Here is an 18275-nt window from a genome sequence, read left to right as displayed (position 1 = left end):
AGAGTGCCAATTCAGGACAAATTGCTAAAAACAGGGCAATTACAGCCCAAGGCTGGGGTTTTTCCACCTCTAAGGCAAACCAAACCAGCCAGACTAAGAGGACTTCGGTCTCACCCCACTGGCTAACCACAAATCACTCAAGCAATTCCCTTAGACACTCCAGTTTCCCAGTATCGCCACCAGTGCCACTCGTTATGGGGACAAATCGTTATGAAAACCAATACCCCAATAAAAGAAAAATCGTTCTCTTGATCCCAAAGGACCAAGCCCCAGATCCAGGTCAATATACAAATTAGATCTTACCCACAAATCACGCTGTTGCCAATCCTTTAGAATCTAAAATCTAAAGGTTTATTCATAAAAGGAAAAAGATAGAGATGAGAGTTAGAATTGGTTAAATGGAATCAATTACATACAGTGATGGCAAAGTTCTTGGTTCATGCTTGTAGCAGAGATAGAATAAACTGCAGGTTCAAATCAAGTCTCTGGAGAACATCCCCAGCTGGGATGGGTCATTAGTCCTTTGTGTAGAGCTTCTGTTTGTAGCAAAGTCCCTCCAGAGGTAAGAAGCAGGATTGAAGACAAGATGGAGATGAGGCATCAGCCTTATATAGTCTTTTCCAGGTGTAAGAACACCACTTTGTTTTTACTGTGGAAAATTACAGCAAAATGGAGTCTGGAGTCACATGGGCAAGTTCCTGCATACTTTGCTGAGTTACAAGGTGTATTTGCCTTCTTTCCATGGGTCAGTTGTATAGCTGATGGTCCTTAATGGGCCATCAAGCAGGCTAGGCAGAGCTAACACCAACTCGTCTGGGACATCACCCAGCAGCATAGCATAAGTTTGAAATACAGACAGTATAGAGCCAATATTCACAACTTCAACTACAAAATTGATACACACATACAGACAGCATAATTATAACCAGCAAACCCTAACCTTGTCTTAGACACCTCATTTGACCCTCCTTTATGCAAGATTTGGTGCCACTACAGGACCTTGGTTGCAACCATGTTCTATATGATCCCAGATTATGTCAATAACGTCACACACCCTGCCCCAGGGGTGGTACAGGGGCATGTCCTTCTAGTGTGTCAGGGCTCCACCCTCTGGCTGAGGCCTTGGGGCACCTTCTTCCTCTCTCGGGGTACCAGGTGAAACAGCAAAAGAGCCGACTGTCGGCAAACAAGGGTAAATAAAGGAATGAAAGAAAAGAAACGGGGGCGGGCGGGACTGTGGACAGATCCCATCAGGATATGGGCCCCTCTTACTTCTGGGGGCCCTGGGAGCATCTCAGTCCCCTGCAGAGTTTACTGGGTCTCCAGCGCAAGTTTCAGCCTCCTCCCCCTTTGAGCTCCGGGGATCCCTCGGTGAAGGCCAGAGCCCCAAATGTTGCCAGCCCTCTCTTTGGGGCTGGAGATGCTCCACAGACAGTTCCCTTCCTAGGGTTGCTCCCGTCTGAGTAGAGTAGGTCTCTCCTGTTAACTCCTGCTCCAGTCCTGGCATGGTTTGCAGGTATGGAGGGGCTGGGCCAGTCCAGACTAAAGCAGCAGTTGAACCCCTTCTATGCCAGCGTGGGGATTATATAGCCCTTCACAGGCATCCAGACCCAGGGAATGGCCCCCTATCAGCCCCATGCCAGATGTGGTGGGGTGACTTACTGGCAGCATTGCCTTTGAGAGTGCTGCTCCCTCCTGCTCCCACTTCCTCCCCTTCCCCTTTACTGCCATCACAATGCCTGTCACCTTCACTTCCTGAAGGGTGACCCCCAGAAGGTGTGTTTTGTTATCCCTTTCCCCTCAGGATCCATTGTGCACCCTCTGTCACTCACCTCTGTCTCAGGAGAGAAGGCGGGTCCTGGGGCACGGGTGATGCTATGCTGGAGATCCATCATCACTGAAGGAGTGGCAGCCTTGACCCTCCTTGAAGGTTGCCGGGATGCTGACGTGCACTGGAGGAGAACTGGGGCTTGACTGAGTCCATGGACCATTTGGCCCACACTGCACTATAAAGCCTGTTCTGCGTTGCTGCCAATTGCTGCTGGTGGCGTTGCACCCGTAAGTCTCTGTAACGCTGTCTTCAGTGACTCGAGAGCATGAGCACCAGCCTCAGGCAGACTGGGAAGAAGCAGGGAACAAACCCCAAATTGGTTGTGAGGTCTATATGTAGATTTTACCAACCAAGTATCCAGTGTAAACGCTTCAGGCACTGTAACAGCATTAACATGGGATCACCGACAGGCCCCTTGGGTCATCCCATATATCTCACCATGCAGGGGAGCCTACCTTTGTGACAGATGGTCCCATACACCAGGGGTTCTCAACCTGTTTCTTTCTGAGGCCCCCCCAACATGCTATAAAAACTCCACAGCTCATGTGGGCCACAATAACTGGTTTTCTGCATATAAAACCAGGGCTGGTGTTAGGGGGTATCAAGCAGGGCAACTGCCTGGGGCCTCATGCTACAGGGGCCCCCACAAAGCTACATTGCTTAAGCTTTGGCTTCAGCCCTGGGTGGTGGGGCTCAGGGCCCCGGACTTCAGCCTCATGTGCTGCGACTTCAGCTTTCTGCCCTGGGCCTCGGTGAGTCTAATGCCGGCCTTGCTTGGCAGCCCCCCTGATAACTGCTCTTGGCCCGCCGGGAGCCCCAGACCCCTCATTGAAAACCACTGCCTTACACCACGAATTACAGCAATGTTTAGGTTACTGCCAGTCCCAAAGAACCAGCCACTTAGGTCAATTGAATCTAGATCTCACAACAAAGACAACACTTGTAGCCAGTCCTGTAATAACCTGTATTAAGATTTATTTAAAAGGAAACGAGAGTTGCTTACAAAGTTAAAGCAGGTAATCCTATAGATGCAGACGAGTTAGTCTTAAATTTCAAAAGGTTATAGAAGCTTCTATAATAATCAAGCTCTACATATTCTTTAGGACTAACCCAGGCTAAGCAGCTGGGGATCTCTTGCTTATGCCTAGAAACTTTGCCCCTGAGAGTCCAAGCAGCATACAGATAATCAGTTCCTTCTGTATGGGGTTTTTATCCCCTTCCTGCCATGTGCTCTGAGCTGCAAACTCAGCTAATGGGAAGTCAAGAGCACAACAACAGTCGTTTGCCTTCTTTAAATGCCCCAACCCATATTTGGCCTTTGGGAAGTCCATAATTAAGTATCAAGCATTAATACTCATGATTTACATCACTTATTTATTAATAATTCCAATATATGAATGCGGCCCAACTGCTGATATACTGCATAGCAACCTAACTGCTAAAGCCCGACCCTTCTTTCAGAATCCTGTGGCGTATTGCACCTGTTGGTGACTACTTGTTAGTTTTTCAAAATGTGGGGTCAAAATATCTCACCTGGGATTCTCTCCTTATCCTGAGGCCTATTCACGTAAATCCCAGACTTCAGCATAATCACTCCCACAAAGCCTCCACCTAATATAAGGCCCTGAACTGTAGCAAGCTTAGGCTATGTTTACACTACCGTGGTCAGTTGACCTACGCTGCGCAACTCCAGCTATGTGAATAACGTAGCTGGAGTGAACATAACTTAGGTTGAGTTACTGCAGGGTGTACACTGCGCGGGGTCAATGGGAGAGCATCGGGGTAGACTACAGGGGTTGACTGGAGAGCCATCTGCAGTTGATTTGGCAGGTCTTAACTAGACCCACAAAATCGACCACCAGTGGATCGATCTCAGCGTCAATCCTGGCTGTAGTGTAGACCTGCCCTTAATAGCCCATTTATTTATGTTCAGCTCCTTGCCCCTCCATGCATATTCCAAGCTAATAAGCAATTTTCTGGTAATGACATTTTATCTCTAGCGAGTATAAAATTGCCCACAAGACTTGAGACTAGGTCAAAGATCATAAAATCAGGTTGGGGTCAACAGGAGTGAGAGTTTGGAGAGACTCTTGGCCCCGGTCTCTCATCTGCAGCAGCCACAAGCTCTCTTCCCTCCAGGCTCCTTGGATCTTGGAGCCTGTCCCTCCTGAGGTTGTGTGGCCCAGTTCTTGTTTCTTACATTCTCCTTTTCTGGAAGAATTAGAGGCTGTTGCTCCTGAATTTCAGTGTTTATTTCCCCAGCCTTTTCCACACACTGGGGAAGTTTAATTCTCCCTCCCATTACACCTGAGTCACTAGATTTCCTAATTCCCCAAAATGTGCTTTTGTGATATCACAGTTCTGGGGTAGGTAAGCCTCTGACCTGCCTCCATGGTCTGCTCAAGGAATGGCCTCTCAAGTATCAGGCCTCTAGCCAGCACCTCTCTATGGGTAGGGACCCATATGACTCTCCCTTTTGACCAGGTTTGAGGATTGGAGCTTGTCCTTCACTGTGTTCACTGGATTAACATCCAGTTCCTGTGCTTTGCTTTCTCTCCAAGGGCTGTGAGCAGTGTGTGTGCGATAGAGGTGGGAATTTTGGTGATACTTCTATGATGCCAATACACACCTCAGTTTCCCTCTGTGATTGGTATTGCTATGATTATAAAGAGCAGGAGACATGAGGTGTTTTGTCACGTAGCTGTCATGGGGTGATATGAATGGGTTGTTAAGGACTGGCTGGGATCAACCTACATCAATGGAATACCCGACAGAGACAAGGGAATAATTGTCACCTGTCCACGGGAGGATCTCCCCTTGGCTGAGTGAAGCATTTATGGACTCATTATGTTTTTGGGAGCAGGAAGAACTGGGCTTGCAGATGCAGGGAGCTCTATTGGAGAGAAGACAAATGGACAGGCACAGTGAATGGAAACCAAACTGTTTTCTACAGCAGTGTGGCTGAAGGGCATTGGCCAGTATGGACTATATTGTCTTCTTTGCTTCTCTGTGCTAAGCTAAGGACTTTCCAATGCTGTGTTTCAATTGACTAATAGACCCTGCTATGTTTTAAAAGTCTGCCCAGGGTCACAGCACAAACTTGCTCTGTGCATTGACTGACGAACAGTCTCTGAACAGGAGTGTCATTCAGCTGGACCTGTTGGCAGAGCTCACAGGTTGAAATAGGAATGTTGAAGCCAGAGGCTCAGTCTCAGGTGTTGAAGCTACATGGCCTATCCTTGTGGAAAAGTGGGACCCCTTGGGGGTCTAGCGCACTCAAGGGGCACCTCCCAAGGTCTGTTTAAAAGCCAGGGCATTGCACAGATCCTATGGATCCATGACCGTGTCAGTGTGCCTTATGGGGAAAAGATATGAAGCAAGAAAAGCATTAGAATGCATATTTACCATCAGTCCTCTTGAGAATCCCCGATCATTTCCAAAGTGTATTAAAACCTTCTTTAAAAGCTTGCCTCTTGGTTATCAGGTCATGTCAATTTGTAGCCCAAAAAGACCCCCCTCAGTCAGCTCAAACTCAGCTGTTTCTCCCCAAAAAGTCTGTCTGTCGTCTTCAGTCTCCTGAAAGAGGTAAAATAAGTCACTGCCCATTTCTGTATGGGGCAAAGCTTCAAAAGATGGAGCCTTGAGATCCAGCCTTAGTGATACCAGATTGCACAGGAAACCCATCCCTCAGCCCTCCCCGGTATTATCTGGCCCATCTCAGCATCATAGTCTGTGGAGTGTTCGTGCTTTCAAGGGCTGGCTCAGAGACACAGATAACAATCATAGATAGGGCCAGTGTTTGCTGGCAGCGAAAACAGAGTCTAGGGGTATGTCTACACTACGGTATTAATCTGAATTCATATAATTCGAATTTTGGAAACAGATTGTATAAAGTCGAATGTATGCGGCCACACTAAGCACATTAATTCAGCAGTGTGCATCCATGTACCAGGGCTAGCATCGATTTCTGGAGCGTTGCACTATGGGTAGCTATCCCATAGTTCCCGCAGTCTCCTCCGCCCATTGGAATTCTGGGTTGAGATCCCAATCCCTGATGGGGCCAAAAACATTGTCGTGGGTGGTTCTGGGTACATCCTCCCCCCTCTCCAGCGAAGCAGCGGCAGACAACCGTTTCACGCCTTTTTCCTGGGTGAACAGTGCAGACGCCATACCACAGCAAGCATGGAGCCCACTCACCTCAAGACAGCAGTCATGAACATTGTAAACACCTCGCGCGTTATCGTGCAGTTTATGCTGAACCAGAACCTGCAAAACCAGGCGGCGAGGAGTAGGCTACGGCAGCGCGGCGGCGAGAGTGATGAGGACATTTACATGGAATTCTATCAAACCGCGGGCCCCGGTGCTTTGGAGATCATGCAGTTAATGGGGCAGGTTATAGCCGTGGAACGCCAATTCTGGGCCCGGGAAACAAGCACAGACTGGTGGGTCTGCATAGTGTTGCAGGTGTGGGACAATTCCCAGTGGCTGCAAAACTTTCGCATGCGTAAGGGCACTTCCTTGGAACTTTATGACTTGTTTTCCCCTGCCCTGAAGTGCCAGAATACCAAAATGAGAGCAGCCCTCACAGTTGAGAAGCAAGTGGCAATAGCCCTGTGGAAGCTTGCAACGCCAGATAGCTACCGGTCAGTCGGGAATCAATTTGGAGTGGGCAAATCTACTGTGGGGGCTGCTGTGATGCAAGTAGCCAAAGCAATCACTGAGCTGCTGCTATGAAAGGTAGTGACTCTGGGAAATGTGCAGGTCATAGTGGATGGCTTTGCTGCAATGGGATTCCTTAACTGTGGTGGGGCGATAGATGGAACCCATATCCCTATCTTGGCACCGGAGCACCAGGATACCCAGTACATAAACTGCAAGGGGCACTTTTCAATGGTGCTGCAAGCCCTTGTGGATCACAAGGGATGTTTCACCAACATCAACGTGGGCTGGCCGGGAAGGGTTCATGGGATTGGTCCTGCTTTGAGCAAGGGGTTGGACTAGATGACCTCCTGAGGTCCCTTCCAACCCTGATATTCTATGATTCTATGACGCTTGTGTCTTCAGGAACACTAATCTGTTTAAACAGCTGCAGCAAGGGACTTACTTCCTGGACCAGAAAATAACCGTTGGGGATGTTGAAATGCCTATAGTTATCCTTGGGGACCCAGCCTACCCCTTAATGCCATGGCTCATGAAGCCGTACACAGGCAGCCTGGACAGGAGTCAGGAGCTGTTCAACTACAGGCTGAGCAAGTGCAGAATGGTGGTAGAATGTGCATTTGGCCATTTAAAAGGTCGCTGGCGCTCGTTACTGACTCGCTCAGACCTCAGCCAAACCAATATCCCCATTGTTATTGCTGTTTGCTGTGTACTCACAGAGATTGTGGAGCAAGGGGGAGACCTTTATGGCGGGGTGGGAGGCTGAGGCAAATTGCCTGGCTGCTGATTACATGCAGCCAGACACCAGGGCGATTAGAAGATCACACCAGGAAGCGCTGCGCATCAGAGAAGCTTTGAAAACCAGTTTCATGACTGGCCAGGCTACGGTGTGAAAGTTCTGTTTGTTGACAACCCGCCCCCTTGATTGACTCATTCCCTGTAAGCAAACCACCCTCCCCCCTTAAATCACAGCTTGCTTTTAAAGGAAATAAAGTCACTATCCTTTAAAAATCATGTATTCTTTATTAATTGATTATAAACATAGGGAAAGAACTGACAAGGTAACCTGGGTGAGGTTTGGGAGGATGATAGGAGGGAAGTAAAAGGCCACTGAAAAAATTCAATATAATGGCAGCCTTTTGGTTGGGCTGTCCACTGGGGTGGAGTGGGAGGGTGCACGGAGCCTCCCCCGCCCACGTTCTTACACGTCTGGGTGAGGAGGATATGGAACATGGTGAGGGGGGAGGGAGGTTATACAGCGGCTGCAGCGGCAGTCTATCCTTCTGCCGTTCCTGAAACTTCACCAGATGCCAGAGCATGTCCGTTTGATCACGCAGCAGCCCCAGCGTTGCAGCCTGCCACCTCTCATCTCAAGCGTCCCTCATGACCTCATGTTCACTGGCATCTTTCCTGTATTTAGATACCGTGTCCTTCCACTCATTCAAATGAGCACTTGCATTGCAGGTGCATTCCATTATTTCTGAGAACATCTCGTCTCGCGTCCTCTTTCTCCGCCGCCTTATCTGAGATAGCCTTCGGGACGGAGGAGGGAGGCTTGAAAAATTTGCAGCTGCTGGATGGAGGGATGAAAAAAAGGAGAGAAGTTTTTAAAATGATACATTTTACAGAACAATGTTTATAGTCTTTCATGGTGAACAAAACTATTCACATTACATAGCACAAGTGATTTCAGTACAAGGTTGCATTTTCCATCTTAATATTGAGTGCCTGTGGCTTTGGTGTTAGAGATCACAGATGCAGGTCCGGGCAGCAGAATTCAGCTTGCATGCGGCCATGGTAAGCCATTGTCTTTCACCTTCTGCGCCCTCCTTTCCCACATACCAAGCAAAGCCCGTTGACTGCTGCGGTTTTCCTGTTAACCTTCAGCAGCAGAAAACAAACTAATTCTCCCCCATCCAATTCTCTGGGATGATCACTTTATCCCTCCTCCCACCGCGTGGCTGGTATCAGGGAAGATCCCTGCAGAAACCAAACTAACCCCCCCACACACACACGCACACACACACACACCATGAATTATCAGGGATGATCGCTCTATCCCTCCTCCCACTGCGTGGCTGGTATCAGGGAAGATCCCTGCAGAAACCAAACTACCCCCCACACACACACACACATACCATGAATTATCAGGGATGATCGCTGTATCCCTCCCCCCACCGCATGGCTGGTATCAGGGAAGATGCCTGCTAGCCAAACGCGAAAAGCTCAGGGCCAATTCCTCCCCCTCCCCCCATGCTTGGCTAACTGCAGGGAAGGATTTCTTTTCAGCCACAGGCAAACAGCCCGGTAGGAACGGCCACCTCTGTCCCCTTAATTAAATTCCCGTATTTCAACCAGGTTACCATGAGCGATATCACTCTCCTGAGGATTACACAGCGAGGTAAAGAACGGATGTTGCTTGAATGCCAGCAAACACCGGGACCATACGCTGCCAGGCTTTGTCATGCAATGATACCAGATTACTTGCTACTAGCATGGCGTGGTCAAGTGTCCTACCATGGAGGATGGAATAAGGCTGCACTGCCCAGAAACCTTGTGGCAAGGCTTTTGGAGTACCTCCAGGAGAGCTTCATGAAGATGTCCCTGGAGGATTTCCACTCCACCCCCAGACACGTTAACAGACTTTTCCAGTAGCTGTACTGGCCGCGAATGCATCCCAAATCCTCAGGGCAAAGTAATCACTAAAAAACGCTTGCTTTTAAAACAAGTTTTATATTTTAAAAGGTAATCTCACCTGAGGTCCCTTCCATGGTCTTGGATACTGGGTTGGGAGGGTACTTCAGTCAGGCTGAGAAAAAGATCCTGGCTGTTGGGGAGAACGGAGTGCTGTGTGCCCTCTGCAAGCTCGTCCTCCCTCCTCCTCGTCCCCGTCCGCAGAATCCTCAGGTGTAGCTGATGAGATTACCCCCGCCTTGGAATCCATGGTCAGAGGTGGGGTAGTGGTGGCGGCCCCCCGTAGAACTGCATGCTGCTCGGTGTAGAAGCGGCATGTCCGCGGCTCTGACCCGGAGCAACCGTTTGCCTCCTTTGTTTTTTGATAGGCTTGTCTGAGCTTTTTGACTTTCACGCAGCACTGATCTGAGTCCCTATTGTGGCCTCTCTCCATCATGCCCTTGCAGATTTTTTTCAAAAATTTTGGCATTTTGTCTTTTCGAACGAAGTTCTGCTAGCACTGAATCCTCTCCCCATATAGCGATCAGATCCAGTACCTCCCGTATGGTCCATGCTGGTGCTCTTTTTCGATTATTGGCCTGCATGGTTACCTGTGCTGATGAGCTCTCTGTGGTCACCTGTGCTCTCCACGCTGGGCAAACAGGAAATAAAATTCAAATGTTCGCGGGGCTTTTCCTGTCTACCTGGCCAGTGCATCCGAGTTCAGATTGCTGTCCAGAGCGGTCACAATGGTGCACTGTGGGATAGCTCCCGGAGGCCAATACCATCGAATTGCGGCCACACTAACCCTAATTCGAAATGACAATATCGATTTTGGCACTATTCCGCTCCTCGGGGTGGAGTACAAAAATCGATTTTAAGAGCCCTTTATTTCGAAATAAATGGCTTCGTTGTGTGGACGGGTGCAGGATTAATTCGATTTAACGCTGCTAAATCCGAATTAAAGTCATAGTGTAGACCAGGCCATTGATAAACATGTGAAAGGTACTAGTGACCCCTTCCCCCCCCCTTAACAGAGCAGTCGTTATGTCAGCCAGCGGCCATTAGGGGGAAGCAGACACCTTAAGGACACAGTAGCCTGAACTTTTCAACTGTCTTCCCTTCAAGGCCTTAAGGTAGTTGGAGCTGGTCCCAAGCCGGTTTTCACTGACCAGATAGGAAAAGCACGGGTCTGACAACCACCAATCAAGTGTTAACACTGCAAGGACCTTTGTCTGAGTGTGTAAAATGTGTGTAAGACAGAGTTTTTGTACCAAGGTGCAAAGCTCTTCTTTATTCTGCAGAATAAAGCAACTCCTCCTTATCCCTGTCTGGCTGTTATTGGCTCTCAGCTAGGTGGACCCGGTATTTCGGTGACAAACATGAGAAATATATAACCCTTTACAGCCCGAAAGTGCATTGTGAGAGAGGACAGGAGCCAGCTGTGTGGGGGAGGTGGGGCCCAGGCACTGGGCATTGAGAGCCTAGAGCCGGCTGTGTGCTGAGGAGACGGGGCATGAACCAGCTGTTTGCAGGGGAGATGAGCGGGGGAGAGGTGCTGTTGACGCAGTCGAGAGCAGGTGTGAGCGCTGTCTACTCTGCAGCTTGATGAGTGAGCCCAGCGTCCCACTGCCAAGTGCCCCGCCTCCCAAGGGGAAGCTCCGCAGTGTTTTTTCTGAGGCCAGACTTGTATGAGGAGGGAAGAAATTGGCAGCAAGTCTCAAAAGCAGCCAGCCCCCAGCCTTTGCCTGTGCCCTGGGGAGGAGTCAGGTGTCTCCAGGCAGAAATCTGGGGTTTGTGACCCTGCATCCCCACCCACCCTTTGTTCAGCCATTCCGGATATGAAGGGTGATTCCAGAAACGAAGAGTAATTTCAGGAAAAAATGCAGTAATAGTAGCAATTTCCGGAAAACACTGGCCCTAGTCATAACATTAAATACAATAGTCTCAAGATATAGACCTGTGTTCATCAGATCTGTCACTCTGCCTTCACATAGTTCACTCTGCTGGTGGGTTCTACCTCTTCCCCCATTTTCTGTCTGGCTTGTCTATTTAGATTGTAAATTTTTCAGGGCATGGGCCATCTACTAGTCTGGGTTTGTACTGTGCCTAGCACAACAGGGGCCCACGGTTAGTTGGCTCTTACGCACTAAGGTAATGAATATGATTTATAATAATAACTCTCCTGCCACTTTGAGCCAAGGACGCTGACCTTGGGATGTTATGTCTTAAAAATGAGCTGGGGTTAAAACCATGGAATATTCCTCGTGACAAATATCGCACAAATTCCATAGACCTTCTTTGTTTTCTTTGCCTTCTCAGGGTTTCCAATTTCCAAACCTGATGTGATCTCCCAGCTGGAATTAGGGGAACAGCCGTGGATCTCAGACCTCTATGGCTCTGAAAAAAGTGCTCCGGAGAGCTGCCTGCACAGGTGAGGAATTGGGTAAACCATCTCAAAAACTGTCCGTGAATACAGGAAACATTTGAGATGCCCTACAAAGACTCTCCAAGTTGTAAGCTCCTCAAGTTCAGGATTGTTCCCTGCAGATGTGGAATCATTAGGCAGATGTCATTCATGGCTTCCCACCTATCCTGACTGACAGTTGGCAGCAGGTCCCTCCCCAATCTCACTTTCCCCTGAGAGTTCTGGTGAGATGCACGCCCAGAACTGATCCCTTCCTCTCTCTCCTCGGGGGAAGGGTTTGGGGAAAATCAGCTCCTGATAGGTTTGATCTCTCCCACACACATTTTGGTTTGTTCACACCTTTTTCCATTCCTCTCGCTGAGATTTCTTTTCTCTCTGGTGCAGGGAGTGACCTACGTCTGGATTCCCTCTGTCTCCCATCAGGTGACGGGATGGTGAGTGAGAACAAGGAGACACCCCAGCAGGAAGATGCTGAGCAAGTAGAACCACATGGGATGTTATCAGGAAGATCCAAAGGGAATGTTTCCAGGAGTTGTGCACTCCCAGAAAAAGAAAAAGCCTGTGAGACTCAGCACAGGCCAGAGGAAAACTTCAGTAGCCACTCAGATCTTATTACATGCGAGAGAATCAACTTGGAAGAGACACGCTACATATGCCATGAGTGTGGGAAAAGCTTCAATGGGAGCTCTGACCTTCTCACACATCAGAGAATCCACAGGGGAGAGAAACCCTACATGTGCTCTGAGTGTGGGAAAAGCTTCACTCGGAGCTCACACCTTATCAGACATAGGAGCATCCACACAGGAGAAATGCCCTACAAATGCTCTGAGTGCGGGAAAAGCTTCAATCGGCGCTCAAGCTTTATTAGACATCAGAGAATTCACACAGGAAAAAAACCCTACACGTGCTCTGAGTGTGGGAAATGCTTCAGTTATAACTCAGTCCTCATCTCACATCAGAGAATCCACACAGGAGAGACACCCTACATATGCTCTGAGTGCGGGAAAAGCTTCAATCAGAGCTCAAGCTTTATTAGACATCGGACAATCCATACTGGATGGACACCCTACACATGCTCTGAGTGCGGGAAATGCTTCAGTTATAGATCAGCCCTTAGCACACATCAGAGAATTCACACAGGTGACAAACCCTATGGATGCTCTGAGTGTGGGAAACGCTTCATGGATAATTCAGCCCTCATCACACATCAGAGAATCCACACAGGAGAGAGACCCTACATGTGCTCTGAGTGTGGGAAAAGCTTCAATCAGAGGTCAAACCTTATCAGACATCGGACAATCCACATAGGACAGACGCCCTACACATGCGCTGAGTGTGGGAAAAGTTTTAAGCAGAGCTCTGCCCTGATCACACATCAGAGAATCCACACAGGGGATGTGCCCTACACATGCTCTGAGTGTGGGGAATGCTTCAGTTATAGCTCAGCCCTCAGCTCACATCAGAGAATCCACAGTGGAGAGATGTCCTACACGTGCTCTGAGTGCGGGAAAAGCTTCAAGCAGAGCTCAAGCCTTATTAGACATCAGAAAATCCACGCATGAGAGAACTGTAATAAATGCCTCGACTCCGGCTGGCCAAAGATTGTTTTTAAAAAAATCACATTTGCGAATTCCCACATAGCGACCTTTGCACCATCTGCACCGTGGTCTCTCAGCTCCCCTAGATGAGTTGCCTGCTTCTGCCTTTTGCAGCTCCCCATTCTTTGGGGTCAGTCCTGTGATTTTTTTTTTTCTATCAACTCTTTTCCTTTTGAGTCGTAGGAGTGTGTCCCTCCAGCCAGGAATGTTCATCAGCTCCAAGTGGGGGAGAGAGATTTGATCCCAACAAGCTACACTGAGGCAAAAACTACTTGGGCCTGACATCCACTAGGACTGTACGTGGCGTTGGCTGTTCAAGTTATTGATCTTGGTGTAAAAAGACAATTCTAATTGTAGTGCAGATGCAGCCCAGGTGCAGTGGGTTGGCATTAGCTTTCCCCTTGACCTGACCTAAACTCCATCACTTTTCCTAGTCTAAACAAACCCTGAGCATCACGGTTATACTGTCCCTGCATTTCAAAACAATTGTTAGTTATCAAGTTCCCCCTTTGGGAACAATTTTTTTCATTCCCATTTGCTCTGATGTTGCTTCAGGTTGTGCTGGAGTCCAGATATTTTTACTACCATTTTCCTCACTTAAAATATATTGAACTATAACAGAGAGCAGGAACAGGGCACGGATAGGAAAATGTCATTTCACTCTCTGTAACAACACAAGAAGATAGGGTAAGTCAGAGGGATTCCCTTATTCGCCATCACCATCCCAACCCCCCTGTTGTTAAACTGGTTAGGTCAATATTTTTTCTAAAGGGCTGGGAAGAGAATTTCCTTGTAATGACTTGGAACTAGGCAAAGTACCCATGCATTGGGCTCCCAAAGCAGTTGTGTCCCAGGCCCTGCAGGAGGTCATTCCTGAAGAGATCTCCTTCCTAATCCGTTAGGAATCATGTGCTTACTATTTGGGAAATGCAATCCCTATCTAGGTAGGGATGGGGAAAATGGAAGTGACATTTCTATTCAGCTCACCGCTGTCAGATGCTGCAAATGTGTAGAAAATGAAATCCGTGTTGAATGTGATATAGCTGCAGAAAGATACCTATTTTCAATAGATACCTGACATGTGGTGTCTTACAGGGATTCTAAATCACTCCTGAATTTAGTCCCTAATTTGAATCTGTGCCACCAGATTAAGGAAATAAAAGGGCATATTTGAGGGAGTTATACCTCATTTTCACTACTGAGGGTATGTCTACACTACGAGAGTAGTTCAATTTTACTTAAAGTGAATTTGTGGAACCAATATTACAAAGTCGAACGTGTGTATCCACACTAAGGAAAGTAATTCGACTTTGTGAGTCCACACTAATGGGGCAAGTGTCGACATTGGAAGCGGTGCACTGTGGGTAGCTATCCCACAGTTCCCACAATCCCCGCTGCCCATTGGAATTCTGGGTCGAGCCCCCAATGCCTGCTGGGACAAAAAAATATGTCAAGGGTGGTTTTGGGTAACTGTCGTCATTCAACCCTCTCTCCTTCCCTCCCTCCGTGAAAGTGCTGGCGAGCAATCAGTTTGCGCACTTTTCTGGTGATTGACAGCACGGATGCCGCAGCACTGCGAGCATGGAGCTCGCTGCAATCATCGCTGCAGTTATGGCCGTTGTCAACAGCTCGTGCCTTATCATCCACCCTTTTCAGAGGCAGATGCTGAGAAATCGGGTGAGGAGGCTACGGCAGCGCGGTGAGGACATGAAGTCTGAGAGGGGCACAGACCTCTCACAAAGCACGGGACCCCGCGCCGTGGACATCATGGTGGCAATGGGTCATGTTGATGTTGTGAAACGGCGATTCGGGGCCCGGGAAACAAGCACGGACTGGTGGGACCGCATAGTGCTGCAGGTCTGGGATGAATCCCAGTGGCTGAGAAACTTTCAGATGCGTAAGGGAACTTTCCTGGAATTTTGTGAGTTGCTGTCCCCTGCCCTGAAGCACAAGGACACCCGGATGCGAGCAGCCCTGACTGTCCAGAAGCGAATGGCCATAGCCCTCTGGAAGCTTGCAATGCCAGACAGCTACCGGTCAGTCGCGAATCAATTTTGAGTGAGCAAATCTACCGTGGGGGTTGCTGTGATGCAAGTAGCCAACGCAATCGTTGAGCTACTGCTCTCAAAGGTAGTGACCCTGGGAAATGTGCAGGTGATCATAGATGGCTTCGCTGCGATGGGATTCCCAAACTGCGGTGGGGCTATAGATGGAACTCACATCCCTATCCTGGGATGACCGGACCACCAGGCCAGCCAGTACATTAACCGAAAGGGTTACTTTTCAATGGTGCTGCAATCACTAGTGGACCATAGGGGACGTTTTACCAACATCAACGTCAGATGGCCAGGCAAGGTTCTTGACGCTTGTGTTTTCAGGAACTCTCGTCTGTTTAGACGGCTGCAGGAAGGTATTTACTTCCTGGACCACAAAATAACTGTTGGGGATGTGGAGATGACTATAGTGATCCTCGGGGACCCAGCCTACCCGCTAATGCCCTGGCTCATGAAGCCCTATACAGGCGCCCTGGACAGTGAAAAAGAACTCTTCAACTACCATCTGAGCAAGTGCAGAATGGTGGTGGAGTGTGCTTTTGGACGTTTGAAGGGGAGATGGAGAAGCTTATTGACTTGCTCTGATCTCAGCGAAACCAATATCCCCATTGTTATAGCAGCTTGCTGTGTGCTCCACAATCTCTGTGAGAGCAAGGGGGAGACGTTTATGGCGGGTTGGGAGGTTTAGGCAAATCGCCTGGCTGCTGATTACGCCCAACCAGACACCCAGGCGATTAGAAGAGCCCAGCGGGACGCGCTGTGCATCCGGGAAGCTTTGAAAGCTAGGTTCCAGAGTGACCAGGGTAACCTGTGACTATTACGTTTTTTTAAACAGAAGCTGAACCTGCCCCCTTTTCTTTACCCAGTTAATGTTGACTATCCTCTCCAGTTACCAACCCCCTTTCCCCGCTTCCAACACACCTTTAAAAATAAAATAAATGAAACTTTGTTCATTAACACCATTTTCTTTATTAAGGATTTCGTGGTAAAGGGTTGAAACTGGGACGCAGACTGGTGGGGAGTGGGTGTAGTGATGGAAAGGATGCTTCTAAACTCGAGGAATGACAGGCTCCTGCTCCTAGAGCGGTCTGCAGTGGTGGACTGGTTGTTTCAACGGAGCCTGCCACCTCTCCTTTTCGGGACTCTGTGTGTGGGGGCTATGTGACTTTGTGGTGGGGGAGGGCGGTTACAGATCTCCTGCTGCGTGGCTCTGTCATCCAGGCTAAGGACCTCTGCATAAGATCTGTAACCACCCTCCCCCGCCACAAACTCACATAGTCCCCCACACACAGAACATGAAAACCACCTCCCAGACTGACCAATGTGCCTAGTGACTGCAATGTGTGTGTGACCTTCTGCTGAACCTGCCCCCGTGTCTGTACCCTGGTAAAGGTGACTGTCCTCTCCAATTACCAACCCTCTTCCCCCCCCTTCAAACACACTGTCTTCTAAAAGAACATGACGGAAACAGTAATTAACAGAAATGTATTTTTTATTAAGAACGACACAGTTAGGGGATGAAACTGGGACGTGGGCTTGGGTGAGGTGCATTTGGAGGGAAGGAAAGGATGTATTAGATCGTTGGGAATGAGAGCCTTCTGCAATTTGAGCAGTCTGCAGGGGTGGAGTGACTGTTTTCACGGCCCCTGCCACCCCTCCTTCTTGGGACTTTGGGTAAGGGGGGGATGGGACTTTGTGGCGGGGGAGGGTGGTTAGCGATAGAATGCAGCGGGGCTCTGTCCTCCTGCCTCTGGTCTTGCAGAATATCTACAAGGTGCCGGAGCGTGTCCGTTTGCTCCCTCATTAGTCCAATCAGCGTTTGAGTCGCCAGCTGGTCTTCCTGCCGCCACCTGTCCTCCCGTCGCTGTGTGATCGCTGGTTGTGATTGTGACATGTTTTCCCTCCACTGGGTCTGTTGTGCTGCCTTGGCTCGGGAGCAGACCATAAGTTTTGAGAACATCTCGTCACATGTCCTTTTCTTTCGCCGCCTGATCTGTGCCAGCCTCTGGGAGGGCGATGCCGGGGTAGCTCGGGAGACACTCGCAGCTGTGGGATGGGAAAAAGGGAGTGAATTCCTCAAAAAGATACATTTTTGCAAACAATGAATATAGTCTTTCGTTGTGAACGAGACCATGCACCGTACCCATCACGTGCACTCAGTACAAGGTTGAATTTTCTGTCTTCACATTGAGTGCCTACGCTCTTGCTGTACAGATCACACAAGCGGGGCCAGACAACAGAATTCTGCTAGCAGGCGGCCATAGTAAGCCGTAGACTTTTGGCTGCTTAAAGCTTAATTTACAGCAGTGCCCTCCTTTCACGTTCCAAGCAATGGTCCTAGCGTTGGCCAGTTCCTGCTGCCGGCGATCCGGCCAGCATGAACTCTGCCCCTGTCCCACCCCCATCGCGGCTGTCCCCGGGAAAGATCCCTGCATGCTGCCGGCGAACCGCTCAGCAGGAACGGTTCGCCTCCCCGCCCCCACCGCGTGGCTGTAAACCGCCGGTTACCGTTATTTAAAGGAATAGGCAATCAGTCCCCATACTAAAATTCCCCTAATTCAAAGCAGGTCCCCATGAGTGATATCACTCTGATGAGGATTACGGAGACAAAGAAAGACCGCATGCTGCGTGAATGCCAGCAAACACCAGGGCCGTATGCCGCCATGTTTTGCCAGGCAATGATACCTGCTGCTAGCCTGGTGTGGAAAAGTTTCCTACCATGGAGGAGGCAATAAGGCCGCTCTCCCCAGGAACCTGATGCAAAGGCTTTCACATTACCTCCAGGAGAGCTTTGTGGAGATGTCCCAGGAGGATTTCTACTCTATCCCCAGACATGTTAACAGACTTTTCCAGTAGCTGCACTGGCAAGAACTAAAAAGTTAAGCGCCTAGGGCAAACTAATCATTAAAAACCCATTGCTAACATACCATGCCTATTCTATTCAAAATAAATGTTTAAAACACTTACCTACTGATCCTTCCCCTGATTCACGGTCTGGGTTACTACCTTGGGAGGGTTGGTAGGGGATCTCC

The 18275-nt window shown here is 49.0% G+C and overlaps 1 protein-coding gene across 1 annotated transcript in view; it reads left to right on the top strand.

The window, feature by feature from the left end:
- Positions 1 to 16205, top strand: part of LOC128823058 (zinc finger protein 501-like) — a 28361-nt gene extending 12156 nt beyond the window's left edge. Inside the window, exons 2-3 of the mRNA XM_054005121.1 lie at positions 11486 to 11597; positions 11976 to 16205. Coding sequence (XP_053861096.1) covers positions 11558 to 11597; positions 11976 to 13153 — 1218 coding nt within the window. The 5' untranslated portion in view covers positions 11486 to 11557 and the 3' untranslated portion in view covers positions 13154 to 16205. The remainder of the gene's footprint in view (positions 1 to 11485; positions 11598 to 11975) is intronic.
- Positions 16206 to 18275: the final 2070 nt, after the last annotated feature.

This window comes from Malaclemys terrapin, chromosome 15, assembly GCF_027887155.1.
Source record: "Malaclemys terrapin pileata isolate rMalTer1 chromosome 15, rMalTer1.hap1, whole genome shotgun sequence".
Taxonomy (NCBI): Eukaryota; Metazoa; Chordata; order Testudines; family Emydidae; genus Malaclemys; species Malaclemys terrapin.
The sequence above is the reverse complement of the archived record's forward strand: the minus strand, read 5'-3'. Positions and strand labels throughout refer to the sequence as shown.